The sequence below is a fragment of the Nilaparvata lugens genome, chromosome 1 (genome assembly GCF_014356525.2).
Source record: "Nilaparvata lugens isolate BPH chromosome 1, ASM1435652v1, whole genome shotgun sequence".
Taxonomy (NCBI): Eukaryota; Metazoa; Arthropoda; class Insecta; order Hemiptera; family Delphacidae; genus Nilaparvata; species Nilaparvata lugens.
This window is the reverse complement of record NC_052504.1, coordinates 53,130,154-53,147,561: the sequence shown is the minus strand read 5'-3', so window position 1 is coordinate 53,147,561 and position 17,408 is coordinate 53,130,154. Positions and strand designations below refer to the sequence as shown.

Genomic DNA, 17,408 nt, shown 5'->3' with positions numbered 1-17,408 from the left:
TTAGATATAATTCTTTCTGAGGAAAGAAACCCTCTACGGTTTTCTCATGAATGTTTTGTTTTTAACCTATTTGGTGGAGACACACTTTTCAACTAAGAGGTGCTAATTTCCCTCGAGTATAACTATATTTCCTTACAGCATTTAGTTTTAACGAAGGGAAAATGTACATTAAAAAAATATTTTTGAGCGACTAAGAGAGTTTATCCTTGAAGTACATTTAAATACCAACTTGAATGTTTCATGGATTAGAATTAGCATAATAGGTATTATTCTCCTAATGAAATAAATTTTCACGGAATCAAAACCGAGGATAATCGATTAATTATTCAATTTCAATCTTCATTCCCATGCTGCGCAATCCACCATAACGAATTAGAAGCGATGACCAGTAGTGAGAATTCACATTTTGCCATTAATACAACGTGTCGATGAACTGTGAATCACTTTCCCAACGGCCTCAAATGAAAAATGTTGAAATGGTCGGTGGTTCGTGCACCGCTCGTTAGGCCAGGCAGCGCTGCGCCGTTCTCGTTCGATTCAATTAATATTTCCTCTCTAAACCGAACTCTGCACTAGAAATCCGCAATTACATTGCAAGTCAGAGCTGTAACACCGACCACTGTCATTCTAGCTACGGCCGCACAAAATTTAATCATAGTATAGTATCCGTGGGCAAACGTATAAGCTATCTATCTGACACACATAACAACCTGATGTGAAAAGTTTACAGCCTATAAAACTTGGTTGAAAAATGTGGTTTCAGTTGTTCCTGGTTAGGGTCCTGCTTTCCAAATTGAAATTCAATTCTATCTTCATTTTTGTTTTTTGTTCCAATATTCATTTTATGTTTCTTCGTTTTGATCTGTGTAGAAATTGTAAATTCAACTTTGATTCTCCGGTCTGATCTCTAGTTGGTTTTGTTCCATGTTTCAACAATAAACTCTCACAATTTTTTTACCAGCAATTATAAAGTCCTTCTTTTCTAAGTTTTTAAAATCATATCAATTTCATAACAAAATATCTTAGGACTAAAGGATACAGTCAATGTCAAGACTGGGCCTAGGCCCAAGGATAGTGTATAGCCCTATACACTATTCTTGGCCTAGGCCTACTAACTAAAGATAAATAATTATTAAATTTTAATGATTCTAAATTATCATATAATTCCAATAATCTTGGAAGTGGTAATTCAAATTTGAAGGATCTGATTCTGTGATAGCTTCTAGAATTGTTTCAATACAACCATTCCGCTACGATTCCTTATAGGTAACAACAAAAATATCTTTATTACTGAACTCTGTATTAGCTCATCTCAAATCAATTTGCTTTAAACAATCAAACTCACTGATCTCTTGTACTCATTGATCAACCACCTTTGGATTCCGATATCAACATTACATTATGAACCGACGATCATTTAACATAATCCTGAATAAGTTGTGACACAGGATGATCTTCTTTCTTTGAGACTCTGATAAGAAGACTCGGATAAATAGGAAAAGTGGAGTGGTTAGTGAAGTGTAGGAGCCTTGGTTTGGTGGCTGACTTCAAGTGCCCTCCAACTGCTCGCTCTCGAGTGCACAATTCCGTTTTTCAGCTAACGCTGCAATGTTGACTGACGTCGACCAGCCAATTTAGAGCAAGCTTTTCCCTTCCTATCAATTTTTCGCCTTTTTGGTATCTCTCTAGAACTCTCTCTTTTGGACAGAACAATGTTACTAACTTTTCTAAAAGTTAGCCTATTGGATTGAGAAAATCCATCTGCGTTTAATGTGGGCCAATAATCACAAGATTAAAACTTCGAACTTCAAACTCAAATCCATTGCACGAGTACCCCCCTCCAAATAAAAGTTCATTCGCAGCCGATGCAAAACCATCAATTTACATACTTAAGGCTCTATCAAATAAGAGGTTTCATTAGGCGATCTCATTCCTTATATCTTGATTGCAATATCAATGATACACTACATCTCAATGAAAGCTGTTAGAAGTCCATAAAAATGTCTTACTAGCTACCTCATACCTGATATTGTTGTAATATAACATTCTATTTTGAAATCATGGAAAATGATTCTTTGAAGGCAGATTTATTCCAATGTGAAGAACAGAACTGACTCAATAGATTCTGTCAATGCCATAGCATTCAACACATCTCAGGGTTCGAGTAACACATCATGACAGAAACTTGCATTCCAAATCAACCTTGTGAGACTGTACCGTTCATGGTTTTAATAACGTTTAATATCAGCTGAAAGATCATTCAAGTGGTGACGTAGATTTGTTGGAGCTTTTTAAAGCTGATGCTAAGGTCAATTCTTAGTACAGTACAGTAATAAACCTGTTAATTATTATACCTGTAGATTTCCAACGGCACTTGGATAAACGTTTATGGAAGTCTTCTCATTACTTTACCTGTTGCATTCCTTTATGAAGCATCGTGCCTTCTTGAGCTCTATGACTTTTTGAACCATGATTACCTACACAGCTCCTGCTATATTCGTCGATATAAGAATGCCTTTGAGCTTTGAGAGTTTTCTCCTTGACCTATGAATAATGTCGTGCCTCATGCCTTACTTGCTAAATAATGTTAACAATCTCACTTCTTATTCCTTTCTCTTTCAGTATTGTAATGTTGCTATTAATAAAAGTTATGACAACAATGTGGTTGATGTTAAAAAAATAACTTTTTAAGTTACTTACGGCTTTCAAACATACACGGACATGTAACTTTTCATAATTAATATACAACAAATTGACATCTTCAATAAGAGAAAGCTGGATCTGTCTTCAGAAAGACAAGTGGACCGTTTCTTGAAAGTAAGGATTCTCACTTCGAAGAGATTGAATAAATTCTTTCCACTGCCTTTAAGAATCTCCAATTTGATAAAATAGTCTCCCAGTGTTGGTTAAAATGCTAGTAGCATTTTCCAATAAGCTCATGATTTTCTTCCCTATGAACTGGTTTACTTTCATGGTAACATCAATCATAATATATCAAAGAATCAACAATAAAATATTTCAAAGATACTCAAAATGAAAATCAATTTCGAAGTCATGAAATCCTCAATTTTTATGAAGAAGATTATTGTTTTCTTCATTTTGAACTTCAATGAAGATTCAGAATTGCTGTAGAACAGCTAAGTTTTATCCATACTCTATAATCATTGCTACAATACAGATAAATTTAAGGTTAGACACTATCTTATTTCGGAGAAATTCGTTTCAATGTCTATCTCAGCCAGTACACAGCCGATGAGTTAACATCAGTTTTCTCCGAGTCCTATTTTGAAACAATCTTCTGTAGGAAATTAATAATTTTTGTCGTGATTTTCTATGATCATCACTTCAATAAGAACATCAAATCGATGAGGATATGACAATTATCATGCTGGTGAAAGGAGATTTACCAAAATTATCACCAGTTTGTGAAGATTTCGAATCTTCAATATTATTGACAACGTTGAGAAGAAATGAGCATTTCGTGCTGCAGTCATTTTATTTGGGATTCGTTGCTCAAGATTTTCGGCTTCTCTGCAGTTAATCGAAAAGCAACAAGGTCGAGCATATTATTTGAGCTCAGAAATTGGAAGAAATCGAGATTCTGATTGAAACGTGAACTGCAACATAGACACCAACTACTAATTCAACAGTAGCCTTGATAGTCAAATAGTAATCTGAGGCTTGGTTCAATTTCGAGTTTTTTGGATGATCTAATGACAGCATGCTAGTTTCTTCACAGTTCATGATAGTTGAAAAAATGAAAGTGAAAATATTTGTATTCATGGGTTTAGTTCATGTCTAAAGAATGTATCTATTTAGTACCACTTGCAGAGTCATTTTTACTAGCACTTGGAAGTCTGTATACAGAAGTTTAAAAATCTGTGCTTCATAGGTATGCATATTATATGCATTCATAGCTCAAAATAACATTCCATGTATCCTTGATATCAGGTTAAACTTTCTTTTAAGGTGGATAAATAATTCGATTGAATGATTTCCTCAAAGTCAGGTGGATAAAAGGTGGGCTTTTCTCTATGCAATCTCTATAAAAACTATGCTATCATAAAACATGAGATTTCTCTTTAAATAGAGTTGTTTCAAGAATTAATGAAGTAAGTTGTAGGTTGCATGAATCAGTCTGGAGATAATGAATTATGAATTATATATTCTTATCGATCAAAGTGTTTGTGCATTATATTGTTGTCAAAATAGCTCAACTTATGCCAAAAATGAAGACTATTGTCATTTGAATTCCAAAATATCATATATCAAAATATTAAATCCTTGACACTTGTTAGGCCTACAGTAATCCGGCCTACAGTAATCCAATACCTCAATGAAAACACCAACCTATAAAATTGCATAGTTATTTGTAGTACTCCATTAACTTCAATAGAAATTGGTTATCGAAATTATGGAGGAATGAAATCCTATAGTGAGTCATTGACCCCATTAAAAACAATGCTATTGTTACGAAATATGTATTAATGAGCAGGGGTTATTATTATAGATAATCATATTTTAATATTGTTGTAGTGCAAAAATGAATATAGAAAGCCTACAATTTCTATACTATTTATATAAATAAAACATGTGCCCTTGTTAACTACTTATACCTAAGTATTATACACAACTATTTATACATTTATAAGTATTGATTATCTTTTTTAATCCCTGTTTCCGAAAATCGTGAATCCAGCCTTTTAATCGTGGAGTCATTGAGTTCAGTATTTATAATGAAATATATCTCCAAACCTTCAGCCTTCAACCTTTTCTTCAGCCTTATAGAGAGTTCCGAATGATCTCATTTTATTCAGAATTTAATAATCTTAAAAAAAGGCAAGAGCAAATATTTTCTGTCCAATTACGACATTTGGCAGAAATAACTGAAAACTGGAAAATGAGCCGAAAATACGAGGTTTTTGGGCCACTCTGTATCTAGCACAAGGAAATTGTGCATGAAGAAATTGGTTCTGGACTTCTTTTATGTACCCAAATGATATATTAAAAATCAGAACTACAATATAAATTGCAAGCACACCCCTTTTTTATGTCTATATTGACTGGACTACTACTGGAATCTTGCTCAACATGATGAGTTTTCAAGACGTAGAGAAATGGTATACTTGCCTGAGAACATATTTATGGAAAAAATGAAGGCAAGCATTATTTATGAATCACATGGAAGTGAAATGAAATTTTGCTGTAACATTCTCCAGTTCCGGTGGGTGTAGTGCGGAGGAAGCTATCCATTTCATTTAGATTTTTGCCACGATCTAATGACCTGGTTTACACTACAACATTCGCCGTCAGCCGTCAGGCGTGAGTGAGCTTGCATTTAGTCTCCAAACAATAATAATTATTAGAGGAGAGCACTCTGCACTCAGTATGGGAAAGTGCAAACGAAGATGTTGGTTTGTTAGCCTTGGCCATGAGAGTTGGGGCTTTCTATTAGACTAGAGGCAGCCACTAGCCGATCGAGCGAGAAACTTTATCCGCCAAAGCGCCTCTTTTAATTACTGGTATATAAGTTATCGTGATAGCAGATCTGTATCTCACTCACATCCTTCTGGGTGAAACGGCTAGTTTCACAGTGGACGGTGTAATGAACGTTTTCTCCACTTTCTGCATCATTTCTTCCTCACAGCAATTGGTTTCGAATTAGTGTGCACAACTAGTGTTAGAAATCCACTACATTCTTATCGTTGATCGTTCTCAAGTCCTTTCGTTCTTTCATCATTTCAATATGCTTATTCATACCATATTCATTGTTCCTTAGTACTATTACTAAACTTATAGTAGCCTACTAACGTCCATTGATTTCGGATTGCTTCTTCTATTGCTGTATCTGTCCACATAACAGTGGTACAGAAATTTTGGAAATTTCTGAACTTCTCGTTCAAAAGAATGATGATTGATCATTCCGATGCAGGTTCGATTTCATGATTGATCAGGTGATAATTAATCATCAATTCATTTGTGATTTTATTAGTGAAAATTCATTGGATTTTTGGATCAATGCTATGCATTGACAAAGTTATTATAAGTTCGACTAGTCTTGAAATTATCATTCAAAACCATCATTTCTCTAGTTGGAATACCAATAAATGGACTTGATTCCCATTGCAGAATCATCTGAATCTCGAGAGTGAAACCCTCGTCCCCAAAGGATTTAGCCAATAGATAAATTTGAGCAATAGATACATCAACAATTTGAATATAGTATCAGTAAACATTCCAAGGAGAATGAAAATTTCTATTTTCAGGTTCAACTGAAAACTTCACGATATTTTACAATTACAATTTTATGACGGATACGATCAATCATAATTTTGCCATTAAGCTTTGGACCGCGAACAAGCCGGTACGCCACGGTACGCCTAGTTATTGTTCTTCTGATTTTTCAGCTCTCATTATTATTGTACAGTGAATCCTCTTTTCTCACGACCTCCATTCCACTGTTTTTCTCACTGAGATAAATTCATTATCACCTGATATTATTCTAGTAGGCCATTTTCAGTCACTTACACTGTTCATTTTCATTTGGCCCTGAAATTGAGAGCAAGGAAGAATGCAATGAACAAATGAAGAGGTGCTCACAATAGTAGATTGGTCACAACGATTTCAAAAAGTCTAGGTTTCTCATTACTAGCTATTCAGCTCCGGAAAGGAAATGTCAAGCTTGGAACAACTGAATTCGGCGAGATCCTTCCCAAACACATTAATAGGAGCTTTCTTATAACACAACTCGGACAATTTTCTCAATTATTTTTATTAGATTGCATTTTTTTCTTCGAAATTAATTTTTCAAATTCTCATTAATGAATGTCATTAGGAACTTTTTTCTTAATAGGTTATCGGATTCCAAACTTTGTTATCGGCTCATAAGTTACATATAGGCTACCGTCCAATGGCCACCTCAAAAATCAACTTTCTTTATTTAAATACGATTACTTGATTGTTTGTATAGTTCACTAGAAATCCACTGTATAGTCTATTCCCACTCTGAAACATGCTCGAAATAGCATGAATCGCACTCCAAAACTCGATTTCTCTGCAGTCGACTCAGAACATTTTAAGCAGTTCTTTTTTTATTGTCCAACTGTCATCATCCAGGAATTGTTCGGCACTTGCTTTATTATCACATCCATATTTCACCCACCCCTCACTCAAATAGCAAAGCTGGGTTAATTCGTAGTTTGTCGTTTGATTAAATGCGGATTTTGTGAGTCAACTAGTTGGAGATCGATGTTATAGTAACCGACACTGGCCAATAGAGGAAAGGGACTGTGTGTAGCCAAAGTAGGTCAATCTCGAGTTTCAGGGTCAAACACGACTGACTACAAACCACAGCCCAGCACGCCAATCAACGGCAACCGCCAACAAGCAATACCTCATTATTCTACTCATTTTCTCATCAATGGTATATAATTCACACCTACGCATCCCCATAACTTCTTCACATTAATTCATCAAGCTTCAAATTAATGTAATGGGTTATCGAACAAAAAGCTTACAATCCAATCGAACTGTTCCAAATTACTACGATTGTAGACTACTATTACTTCAATTGTTTTATTCCTTTTTGAGAGTTTGGATGTCATGGCAGATCGATCAAGACTAACTAGTATAGTTTAAAATGGCTTATCACCGTAATCCTTATTAATTAATTTATTCATTCATTTATTCATACATTGATAAATACAACATCATTCTCAACTATGAATGATTGGGAAATGCTGAACAACAGGCTTGAAGCCTTAAAGCCCAAAACTGTTCCTTTCCCAAATTTCAATAGAAATTGTCCAAAAATAGGTTATGTTTATCAGTTCATAAGTTTTGTCCGATTTTGAGTCCAAAATATTCATATATAAACTAGGAATTTAGATAAGTTGGAAACCAAATAAGAATATTTCACTAAATCATCACTGATAACTGGAAAATACTGTTTTAATATTATTCAAAATCTCAAAACTTGAAAAGAAACTCAGACATACTTAGTATAGTGAATATTGGAATAATTGGTTGATTATTAACGTCTCAGGTCCTCACTTTAATTCTTTATGTTTTTACAAATTTTTCTTTTTTCTTCATCAAAGTTATCATGACATAAAGATGTTCTCGGGGCGAGGTTCACATCAATTAATTTGTTTTTGGTATAACAATAATATAGATATGACATTATTGAAAGTCCAATCTTTCCAACAAACTTTCCTATTTACAATAGGTACTCTTATCAACCAGCAACAACAGAACATCCATTGTACTTTGAAGGAATGCCAAGTGGAGGATGATCCGTTGACTGACAGTTGTCACCAGAAGGGCGATTAGATGCAAGCAAGTACGTGGCCGTGTCAATTGTAGTGTACCGTTACCATTCTAGCGACTAGCGGATGCCGGTTATCGGCCTCCACACAACCAACCATCTCCAACATCCCGACAGATCTGTGACAATGACATCCGACTGAAGAAAATATTGCATTATCTACACTACACTACTTATGGAGTCATCGTCACCATTTACTTTTTCATAGAGTACGGTGTCCTCCGATGAGCAGCTAATCCACAGTGCAGCCAAGTTGCAAGCCACAGTGACAGTAGCCTAACGTCAGTAGAAGCTGCTGAGTAATGCAAACCAAACTGGAGCAATGAGTGTGTCTTTGTTGAATGCATTGTGAATGGAGTAGCGACGCTACTTGAAAAAAGTGCTTGTTGAATACCCCAAGGCCAATAAGATAATATATCACATACAATACACACCAAATGTGAAAACTCACATAAGATATAATATCAGTGTCTAGGGTGATGACTGTATCCTCCCTTTTAATAGAAGAGATACTCATTCCTGATTTCAAAATAAAAGGGTAAATATTCAGGATAGAAAGGTTTCAAGTGAAGGTATATTCAGGTAAAGGTATTGTGGTACAGTACCACATGTTAATGTTCCTCTCGTTCAGCCCAGACCAACGTGTACAAGTGCCGAGAAATCGTTAGAATGCTGTTATATAAATATTTAATATATTTCACAGGAAAGGGCTATGTGCCCCAGTCACGAGAGGTCATTTAAATCCTCATCTGACTGTGAAAAATCAATTAGTGAAAATATAAAACTAGCGGTCATCGAAGTAATAAGATCGACTAAACAAGGATATTATTGAAAATGATGTTGCTATATTCAGGCACCTCTCACGTAATGCATGAGTTTGTGATGGATACGTAGCCACTCTAATGATCCAATCTGTTTCCAATTCAATCGACAACTGACTTCGGTAAGGCACTACACAAACAATTTGAGGTTTTCACAGAGAACTAGCTGAGAATTCGCCTCTAAGCTCAAATAACTCCAAAACGTGGATATCGTTCACATTTCGTATTGCCTCATTGATACTGTCTGCTCTATTATTACAATTTTTGCATGATTGTTAGTGATTAGCCTTCCACTGCTACAAACCTGTGATTCTTTTCGACCTTTCACGACCATGTACCTTTAGCTTTACTACTAGCCTATGTGATTTATTTCTGGAGAAAACTCCTAATTCCTTTGATGTTCACATCAGCACCCAGCCTTTAGCTATCAACTGTGTCTGATCGATTTTTTAAAATTGATTATTGATCACTCTCTAAAAAATTTGAAATCGTATAATGATGTGAGTAGCTATGAATTGATAATATTCTTCTCTTTAATATGTATATCATAATATGAGACTGATGTAATTGGTTTATCAATAAAATCATACAAACCAATCATCTCTTCACACATAAATTCATCTCTTCTTTTTCTATTCTATTCTGCCTACACTAAAATCATTTTCAACTGCCTCTGTAACCAACTCCATAAATGTTTTCTCTTTGATAACGTATATTTTCCAAAGCAAAATTGAAAAAGTATATCATATTCAACATTAATTACAATTTCGTATAATAACTATTCTGATTCTCTATTCATGAAAGTTAATGATTTCATTCAATTCATCCATGAAATTTTTGAAGCAAGCTTCCTCTACAGATACCGTGCCTCAATTTTCCTATCTTTTTCATTGAGTCAGACATCTACTATCAAACAATCTTATCTTCGATCAACAATAATCAAAGTCCAATATCACGAAAATAATGTGTGTAACGTACAATACAATTTTTCCCACCCCTCCTGCAGTAAAAATCAACCACTTCAAACAGTCAATGATTCTTTTTATTTGAATCAATTAACGAAGCTACACGAACTCAGTCACTTGCCATTATAAAATTACTCTACAAATTATACAGTTTCTGAGATCTAGAAGATACACCAGAGGGAATTTGTGAATGGAGGTCGTCGTTCTGAACAGTTCTCGACCGATCACGACGACGGCTCATCTCCATCGCATCGCACTCACTTTCACAAGTCACGAACACCTTTTCGAACATTGTTCATTGCATTAATGTTCATGAAAGAACAAATCCTGGTTTGACGTAGAAATCATATAGGTTACAAACAGTTAACGGGATTTACCTTTCTGTTTTCATCAAGGTGCATCCTATCAGCTGAGAATTGTTGGTAATATTATGATCACGACAATGGAACGAGGATTATCCTGCTGTCTGATAACCGGCATTGCGGCATTCCCATGCATCACTCTTCTAATAAATCACTTATGACTACTTATTGCTTAAACATTCAAGTGATAGTCGTTTTATAAAAAAACAACCTTTTTAGCTCCTATATTGGCTGCAGTTTATTAAATTATATTATAAGCATAATACTTATTACGTGATCCTGATGTTCATAAAAATTTCTCTGGATTCTGGAAATTCGGCTGAAAATTTGTTTCATTTGATTTCACATTGAGAATGGATTCTTGTAATACTATTCTGTTAAATTCTTTTCACAGATCGAGTTACTATTGTTATACAATTACGCTCTCTTTTAAAGAAATGGATGTTTTGAAAAACTGTAGTTCTCGAATTCCCTCACTTTTTATTGTGTAATTATTAGAAGAATACAGATTTGTCTTTGGTAAAACACAATATTTTTACAACCCCATTTGCTTCAAGAGCTAAAGAATAGAAAGAGCTTGATCAGCTTGATAGAACTTCTGGCATATGAAAATTGAATATTTCCATTACGATTTCCTATGATGAACTGGAAATATCTACTGACTCCAGATATATTGCCACATTAATTATCATTCATAGTTTTTGAGCAATAAATCAGTATATCCTTTTTTCAATAGAATCGGCATCAAAATAGCAATGCTTTTATATATTGAATACAGTTATTTTTTATTATAAATTCGTCCCTTGATGTGCGACTTGGCCACGGATAATCGAGGATGCTTGACCACACAGGCAGATGGACCAAAAACAGACGTTGTAATGGCACTATTTTCCATTCATTCCCATGTCGAATGGCGGCTCTGGACCGTTAAGCGCTCCGGACAGAGTCCATAAACGAAATATTTAACAAAGAGCTAAGCGAGTAGATAATGAGTGGATAACGCGTAATGGGGGAGGTTGATACTGTACATGGAGCAAGGCCTTGCTTCACCTCGTTCGAGACTGGACCAATTTGGAACCGCTGTTCTCCTACTAGCCTCTTCTTGAATAGGCTACTAACTGTGTTATAGCTCCAGCATTATAGTGAGTTAATATGGTATAGAAAAATGCGGTTGAGATTGAACAATACAGGTTTGATAAGCTACAGGGAAGTGCTAGTGGTGTTTCGCGCTCAAGTCTTATTTTTCAAAATCTGGCCAACTTCAATCACTGATGATTTAATGACTTAACAGTTGGCATTCCATTGCTATTATGCTTAGTAGCTATTCTAATAACGTTGATGATTAATAGTTCTCTCAACCATTGATATCGAATAGTTCATGGTCATAATATGGCGCGCTATTATTATAATTCTGAATATGCTACTACCAAGCCAAGAATTGCACTCAACTACCGTAGTCTACTTATCAGATTACTTGTTGACCATGACCTACCCCACCCACGACAATCAACGAATTTTCAAATGAGAGCATTGAAGGCGCACTGTTCAATGTGAACAACGCGATTCCTGCGATATTACTACCTAAGAATGGTGCAATATAAAGCATTTCTATCTTAAATCTGATCATGAACTTTTGATCCTGTAGTCAGCTCAATCAACAAGTCGTTGGAAACAGTTTTTTTCCTTCCAATTTCCTCATTACGGCTTAGAGTTTTCCATCTCTATTGGGTTGTTCTTGGGGTGTTCTCTGTCTATTCTTGAACTCCTTCTCAACTTATTTGATAGATTCCAATATTCTTACCAGTGATTATACCTAAACTGATTAAATGTTCTTATCATAGACTAAGTAACCAGTTAGATCTGTTAGTAAACAGTTGGATCTGTTTTCTTATCAATTTTACCTCTTCCCTAAAGGTACATCGAACTATTCAAATACTTTTATCATTTTCAGCGTAATTTCTCCCTCATTCAAATGATATAAGTTTTTCATTCAAAAACATGGAAAAGTAGATCATATTTGGCGAGGCTACCGATTGAATAAATCAGATGAAAATAATTATCTTTTTGGAGCATGGTAATGTTGATTGGGATTTAATTGAGTTGCATGAAAATATATCGCTATTGATCACTTCATTTGTATAGGCTATTTCTAATATAAGATACTGTAGTACCGATACTGGTTGCTGGAACACATTTTCACTTTGCATTGTCTGACACAACCACATCCACATCCACATCCACATCCCAAATGTAAACACATACTTGTGCCACTTCTTCAGAATGATTGATTGTATATTCTAATTGGGAACAATGTGACATTAAGTAGCATGAGAATCACTCTCTGTTATCAACATCAAGTATACCCAGCGTTATTGATAATTTGACGGAATTCACAAATAATTAGTAGGTAGTGTACAAGGTGTCATTAATTATTGTATCTTGGATCTAAAATATTCTTATTTTCTCATGGTGTATTTGACAACAACAACTGTCCCGCCTTTTTCGGAAAATGTGAAATATCTGACAATGCCGACATAATCCTTTCTCTCTTGATGGCGTTAGGAATTACTGTTTTATTATTTTGACGGTGTGGAAATTCATGACAATACAGAGTTCTCTAGCCCTTGGAAGTGGAAGTGAGCGGTGTAAACGAGCTGGCATTTCTGATGTCATTTGAAAGTCACATAAATTCTAAAAGTTCCATTGCTCAAAAAGCGGGGCATATCGCTTACAGTGCGCAGTGCAGACCTTGGTGCTCGAATCTAGGCAACAGCACGGCGATGACAGCCGAGAAGCGAGAACTATTGTTGCGCCATTCTCAAAGTGCGTCTTCCTTCTCCAAATATTACTGTTGCTTTTTCTCATGATCGCTTTATCGATAAGATGAACTACTTTCATGAAACTTCTACCTTCAACTCACAGTGACAGATTTGACATAATCGCTATTGATTTGAAGTTGCCAAGAAAAAGAACTTATAAGTGTACTAAAACAGAAGGAATGCATTTTATTCTCATTCGTATTAAAATACAAAATGCAGGCAAGTCAAACAGTAATAGAAAACCAGGTGCGCCCACATAAGGGGGGTATGGACGCAGCATGCTTACTTGAAATTCTTGTAGGGGCTGAAATCAAACCTTTCAAGTCCCAAGAAAGGTCAGAAGTGTTTAAAATGAATACTGACGACATTTGATTAGGTTAATTCAGTAGGGTTCACCCCTGAGATAATTAACTTAACGATTTACAAAGTCGTTGTAACGCATAACGATGCAACAGACGTTAACAAATTGGATGGGAATGATATCTAAAATAGTTCTACTCTATAAAACCTGCTATCAAGGACCAAGGAGATAAAATGAAGTAATATGTAAAGATTAACGGATTACTCTGAAAAGAACTAGCTAAACCTGTTCACTAATGAATTATTAGACATTTTCTTAGGACTTAATTTATGAACTTGGGGATGGAAACAAAAATCAAACTAACATGTTGCAAAAGTGACAAGCTATTCAAAGTAAACATTTGCTTCTAATGACCAATCCAATCCAATTATTAACAGATTTGTGAATGTTCATAACAATTTTTAGTTTTGGAACGCTCCATTCAATCAATTATGCATGCCACCAACAGAATCATTGTTGATAATGGTTTGGTACGAGCCCGGTATCTCTCCTAGGAATATAGATCAGTTGATATACCTAATCAGAATGCAACATGTCCACATTAATATGCTAATTGCGTGGTGATTTACTATGGCGAGTGGCGAGTGGCGAGTAACGACCTTCCCGCCAGGCCATCTTTCGTCACTGCCAACACCATCACCAACTGAAACTAAACATCAATATTGAACTCGTCTGTTGACCTACTCAACTGTTGAACTCACACCGAATTCAATTCACCTGAAGTGAAGCCATTAGCCTTCGATTGACTTTTTACATTAGAAAGTTGATGGATTTGTAAGTTGATGGCTGTGATTGGATAATGCACTTGCACTACCTCAAAGAGTCAATTCATTCAACGCTGTACAAGCAAAACCTTTCTTCTCGGTAATATGTCACTCAAAAAAGAAATAGAATACAAATTGATTCTATTAGAAGTTTTCAAGACATATTATTTTGGCATACATCTTCACCATATTTTCATGTTTTCATTGATATTGTGTATGAAAAATTATGAATATTCATATTTGTTGGTGGTATTAGATGTACAGAGTGAGTCATATGTTGTAGGGGAACCCTTCAATAAGTTGGAGACTGTTGTAGATATTATACTGTAACTTTCAGGATAAGTTATTGGTCAAATACTCTACCTTTTGACGAACAACTGAATTTCAACCCCTCATAAGGGGGTGACTTAGGGGTTGTAACTCGAATATTTCAAATGTAAAACCTGGAATTAAATAGAGAATGCATTTATTCAAATGCTAATTAATATTATATAAAAATAATAATAATATAATAATATTATATTATAGGGGGTGATTTGCAGCATTTGTTTAGGATTTTCGTTAAATAATAATTATATAAATGTAAAACCCATTGTGTGGTAATAAACACCCTAAGTCACCCCCTTATAAGGGGTTGAAATTCAGTTGTACGTCAAAAGGTAGAGTATTTGAACAATAATTTATCCTTGAAGTTTTAGTACTATATCTACAACAGTCTCCAACTTATTGAAGGGTTCTCATACATAATTATGACTCACTCTGTATAAAGATATGGAGGTGAGGTATGAGAACAGCCATAACAAGTATGATTGGAAAATTATATTATTTTAGTAGTAATAGTCTTGCTATTTTAGCAGGACAATGGCAGCTAATGGAAATCACAGAATAATATTGAGTAAAAGTAAAAAATAATAGAAAAAAATACTAGCCAATGTTACTTTATGATGATAATAACAATAAAAATTACACCCTTCCTTTATGTATTTCTCCTGTCAACCCCTTGCAGTCGCTGACTTCCATATTATTACTTCCTTATTCAACTTCACTGTATTGAATAGTTGTGGAAAACGCTGATTTCTATCATCTAAGAAATCAATTCTTTCTCAAATCAGGCATGTTGATATTTTCTTTCTTCTTTTGTAAAATAATTAGGTAGTAAGCCTCAATCATTACAATATGAATGAATAGAAATCATGAAAGAAAATGTTTCCTTTTGTTTTGCTACTTCAACAGGATTATTTCAGGTGGTGTACTAACGGATCTAGAACTCAAGTGAAGGTCAATGCCACTAAACAGATGTGCAATAATAAAAACATTCGGAGTCGGTTACTTGTATATCTATTCAATTTCCAAAGGATACACCAATTTTCAACTCGAGTATGATAATGTAGAAAATTATGAAATAAGACAATAATGAATATAAAAGTAATACTCATGCAAAATAATCAAATAGCACAAATTAAATAAAGCAGAACATATCAATCAAACTCGATAGTAAAATAAGATAGTAGATAAAAGTAATAAAATGTGATAGAAGTTGGCAACATAAATTAAACAGTTTAAAGCAATAACAATAATTAAATTGATAGTGGGATAAGACAACGCTTTGATATATATCTATGGTTACATCTATATGGTTGAAACTATATATGGTTTCCCGAATATAATACAGGGGAAATGAGTGGATCTCAGTTGATTTTTAGGTGCTTTTTTGTAAATACAGTAGATGAATTGAATTGTATGCAGGTGCTGACGGTGCTAGTGAACTACTTTCCGTGGGTGATGGCGGCACAGCAACTGCCACTGGAGTACGTGCCACTGTGGTGTGGCCTGCTGGAGGGATTCCTACTGCCGCTGGTGCTGGCACTTGCCGACAAGGCCTTCCAGAAGAGGGTGGCAGCCGTCTACACCCGCCACAGACCCAGCGACATATCCAAGCCTCTCCAAGGTACAACCACTATCCCATATGTTTCATTCACAAACAACAATTTACTTGAAACTAACATTAAATCAATGAATTTGATTTGGTTTTCAATTTATTTATTTAATACTGTTACAAATCATTATAGCTATGACTGGGAGTGAGCAATAGGCTCAGCCCAAAAATTCTATTCTGTTTTATAAACAGTAAAGCTGCGTTTACACCTAAGTTATTAACAAAATGTTTATTTTTCCGTCCTTAAAGATTCTAGATTAAACATAACTTATTATTCCAGCATATGTGTTTGTCAAGCTCCGTTTATTCCAATAGAATCTATAAGGACGGAAAAATAAACATTTTGTTGATAACTTTGGTGTAAACGCAGCTTAACATTTCCAAAAGATAGGTTACATTTCACTTTTAAGACTTTGTGGCTTCCAGATCGGAAAACTAAAATGCAAGGAACTATGCAAGGGGGTACGGTATAAAACAGAATAAAATATTGTATTTTCCCCATGTAGAATAAGATAGGGATTCGCTAAGCCTCCTTGGAAAATAACTGTCTAGAAGCGAAGGGGCAACCCTTATGGGATGTTGTAAGTTTAAAGCCGTGTTGAAAGGAAATGTATAGTGGTATAATTCGTATCGTTTCTGAAATAAGCTTATTAAAGTTGGGAGTGACTAAATTTAATCTGAAGACGTTGATGGAAAATATTTGAAGTAGTGGAAAAAATATCAAAAAAATAATTGAGAATGAGGTTTATGATAAATTTACAGTCACACTAAATCCTCACTTTTACTTACTACTATCTCTACCTTCTATATTAATTTTAATGAATTTAAAAAACATATATCTTCCTCTCCCTTTCCTTTTCAGGCATTAGATTGTAAAATGATCATTTATTCAAGCTGGATGAATACAATATTGAAATATTCCAAATAGAACTTTACATTATTTCATAACTGCAAAATCCTTTTGTAATCCAAGGTTACAAGGAGATCACAAGTTGAACTCATTGTTTGAATTGAAACTTTGTAATGACGAAGGAAGAATAAGATAGCCGGAGTT

The 17,408-nt window shown here is 34.8% G+C and overlaps 1 protein-coding gene across 3 annotated transcripts in view; it reads left to right on the top strand.

Annotated features, from left to right (window-relative positions):
* The window catches only part of LOC111049349, a 106,833-nt gene that overhangs the window by 41,226 nt on the left and 48,199 nt on the right, over positions 1-17,408 (top strand). For all 3 annotated transcript variants that reach the window (XR_005572278.1, XM_022335394.2, XM_039436460.1), the window contains one exon: positions 16,165-16,366. Coding sequence is in view for 2 of the 3 variants with exons in the window: in XM_022335394.2 (XP_022191086.2) it covers positions 16,165-16,366 (202 nt within the window). In the remaining variant the exon portion in view is untranslated. The remainder of the gene's footprint in view (positions 1-16,164; positions 16,367-17,408) is intronic.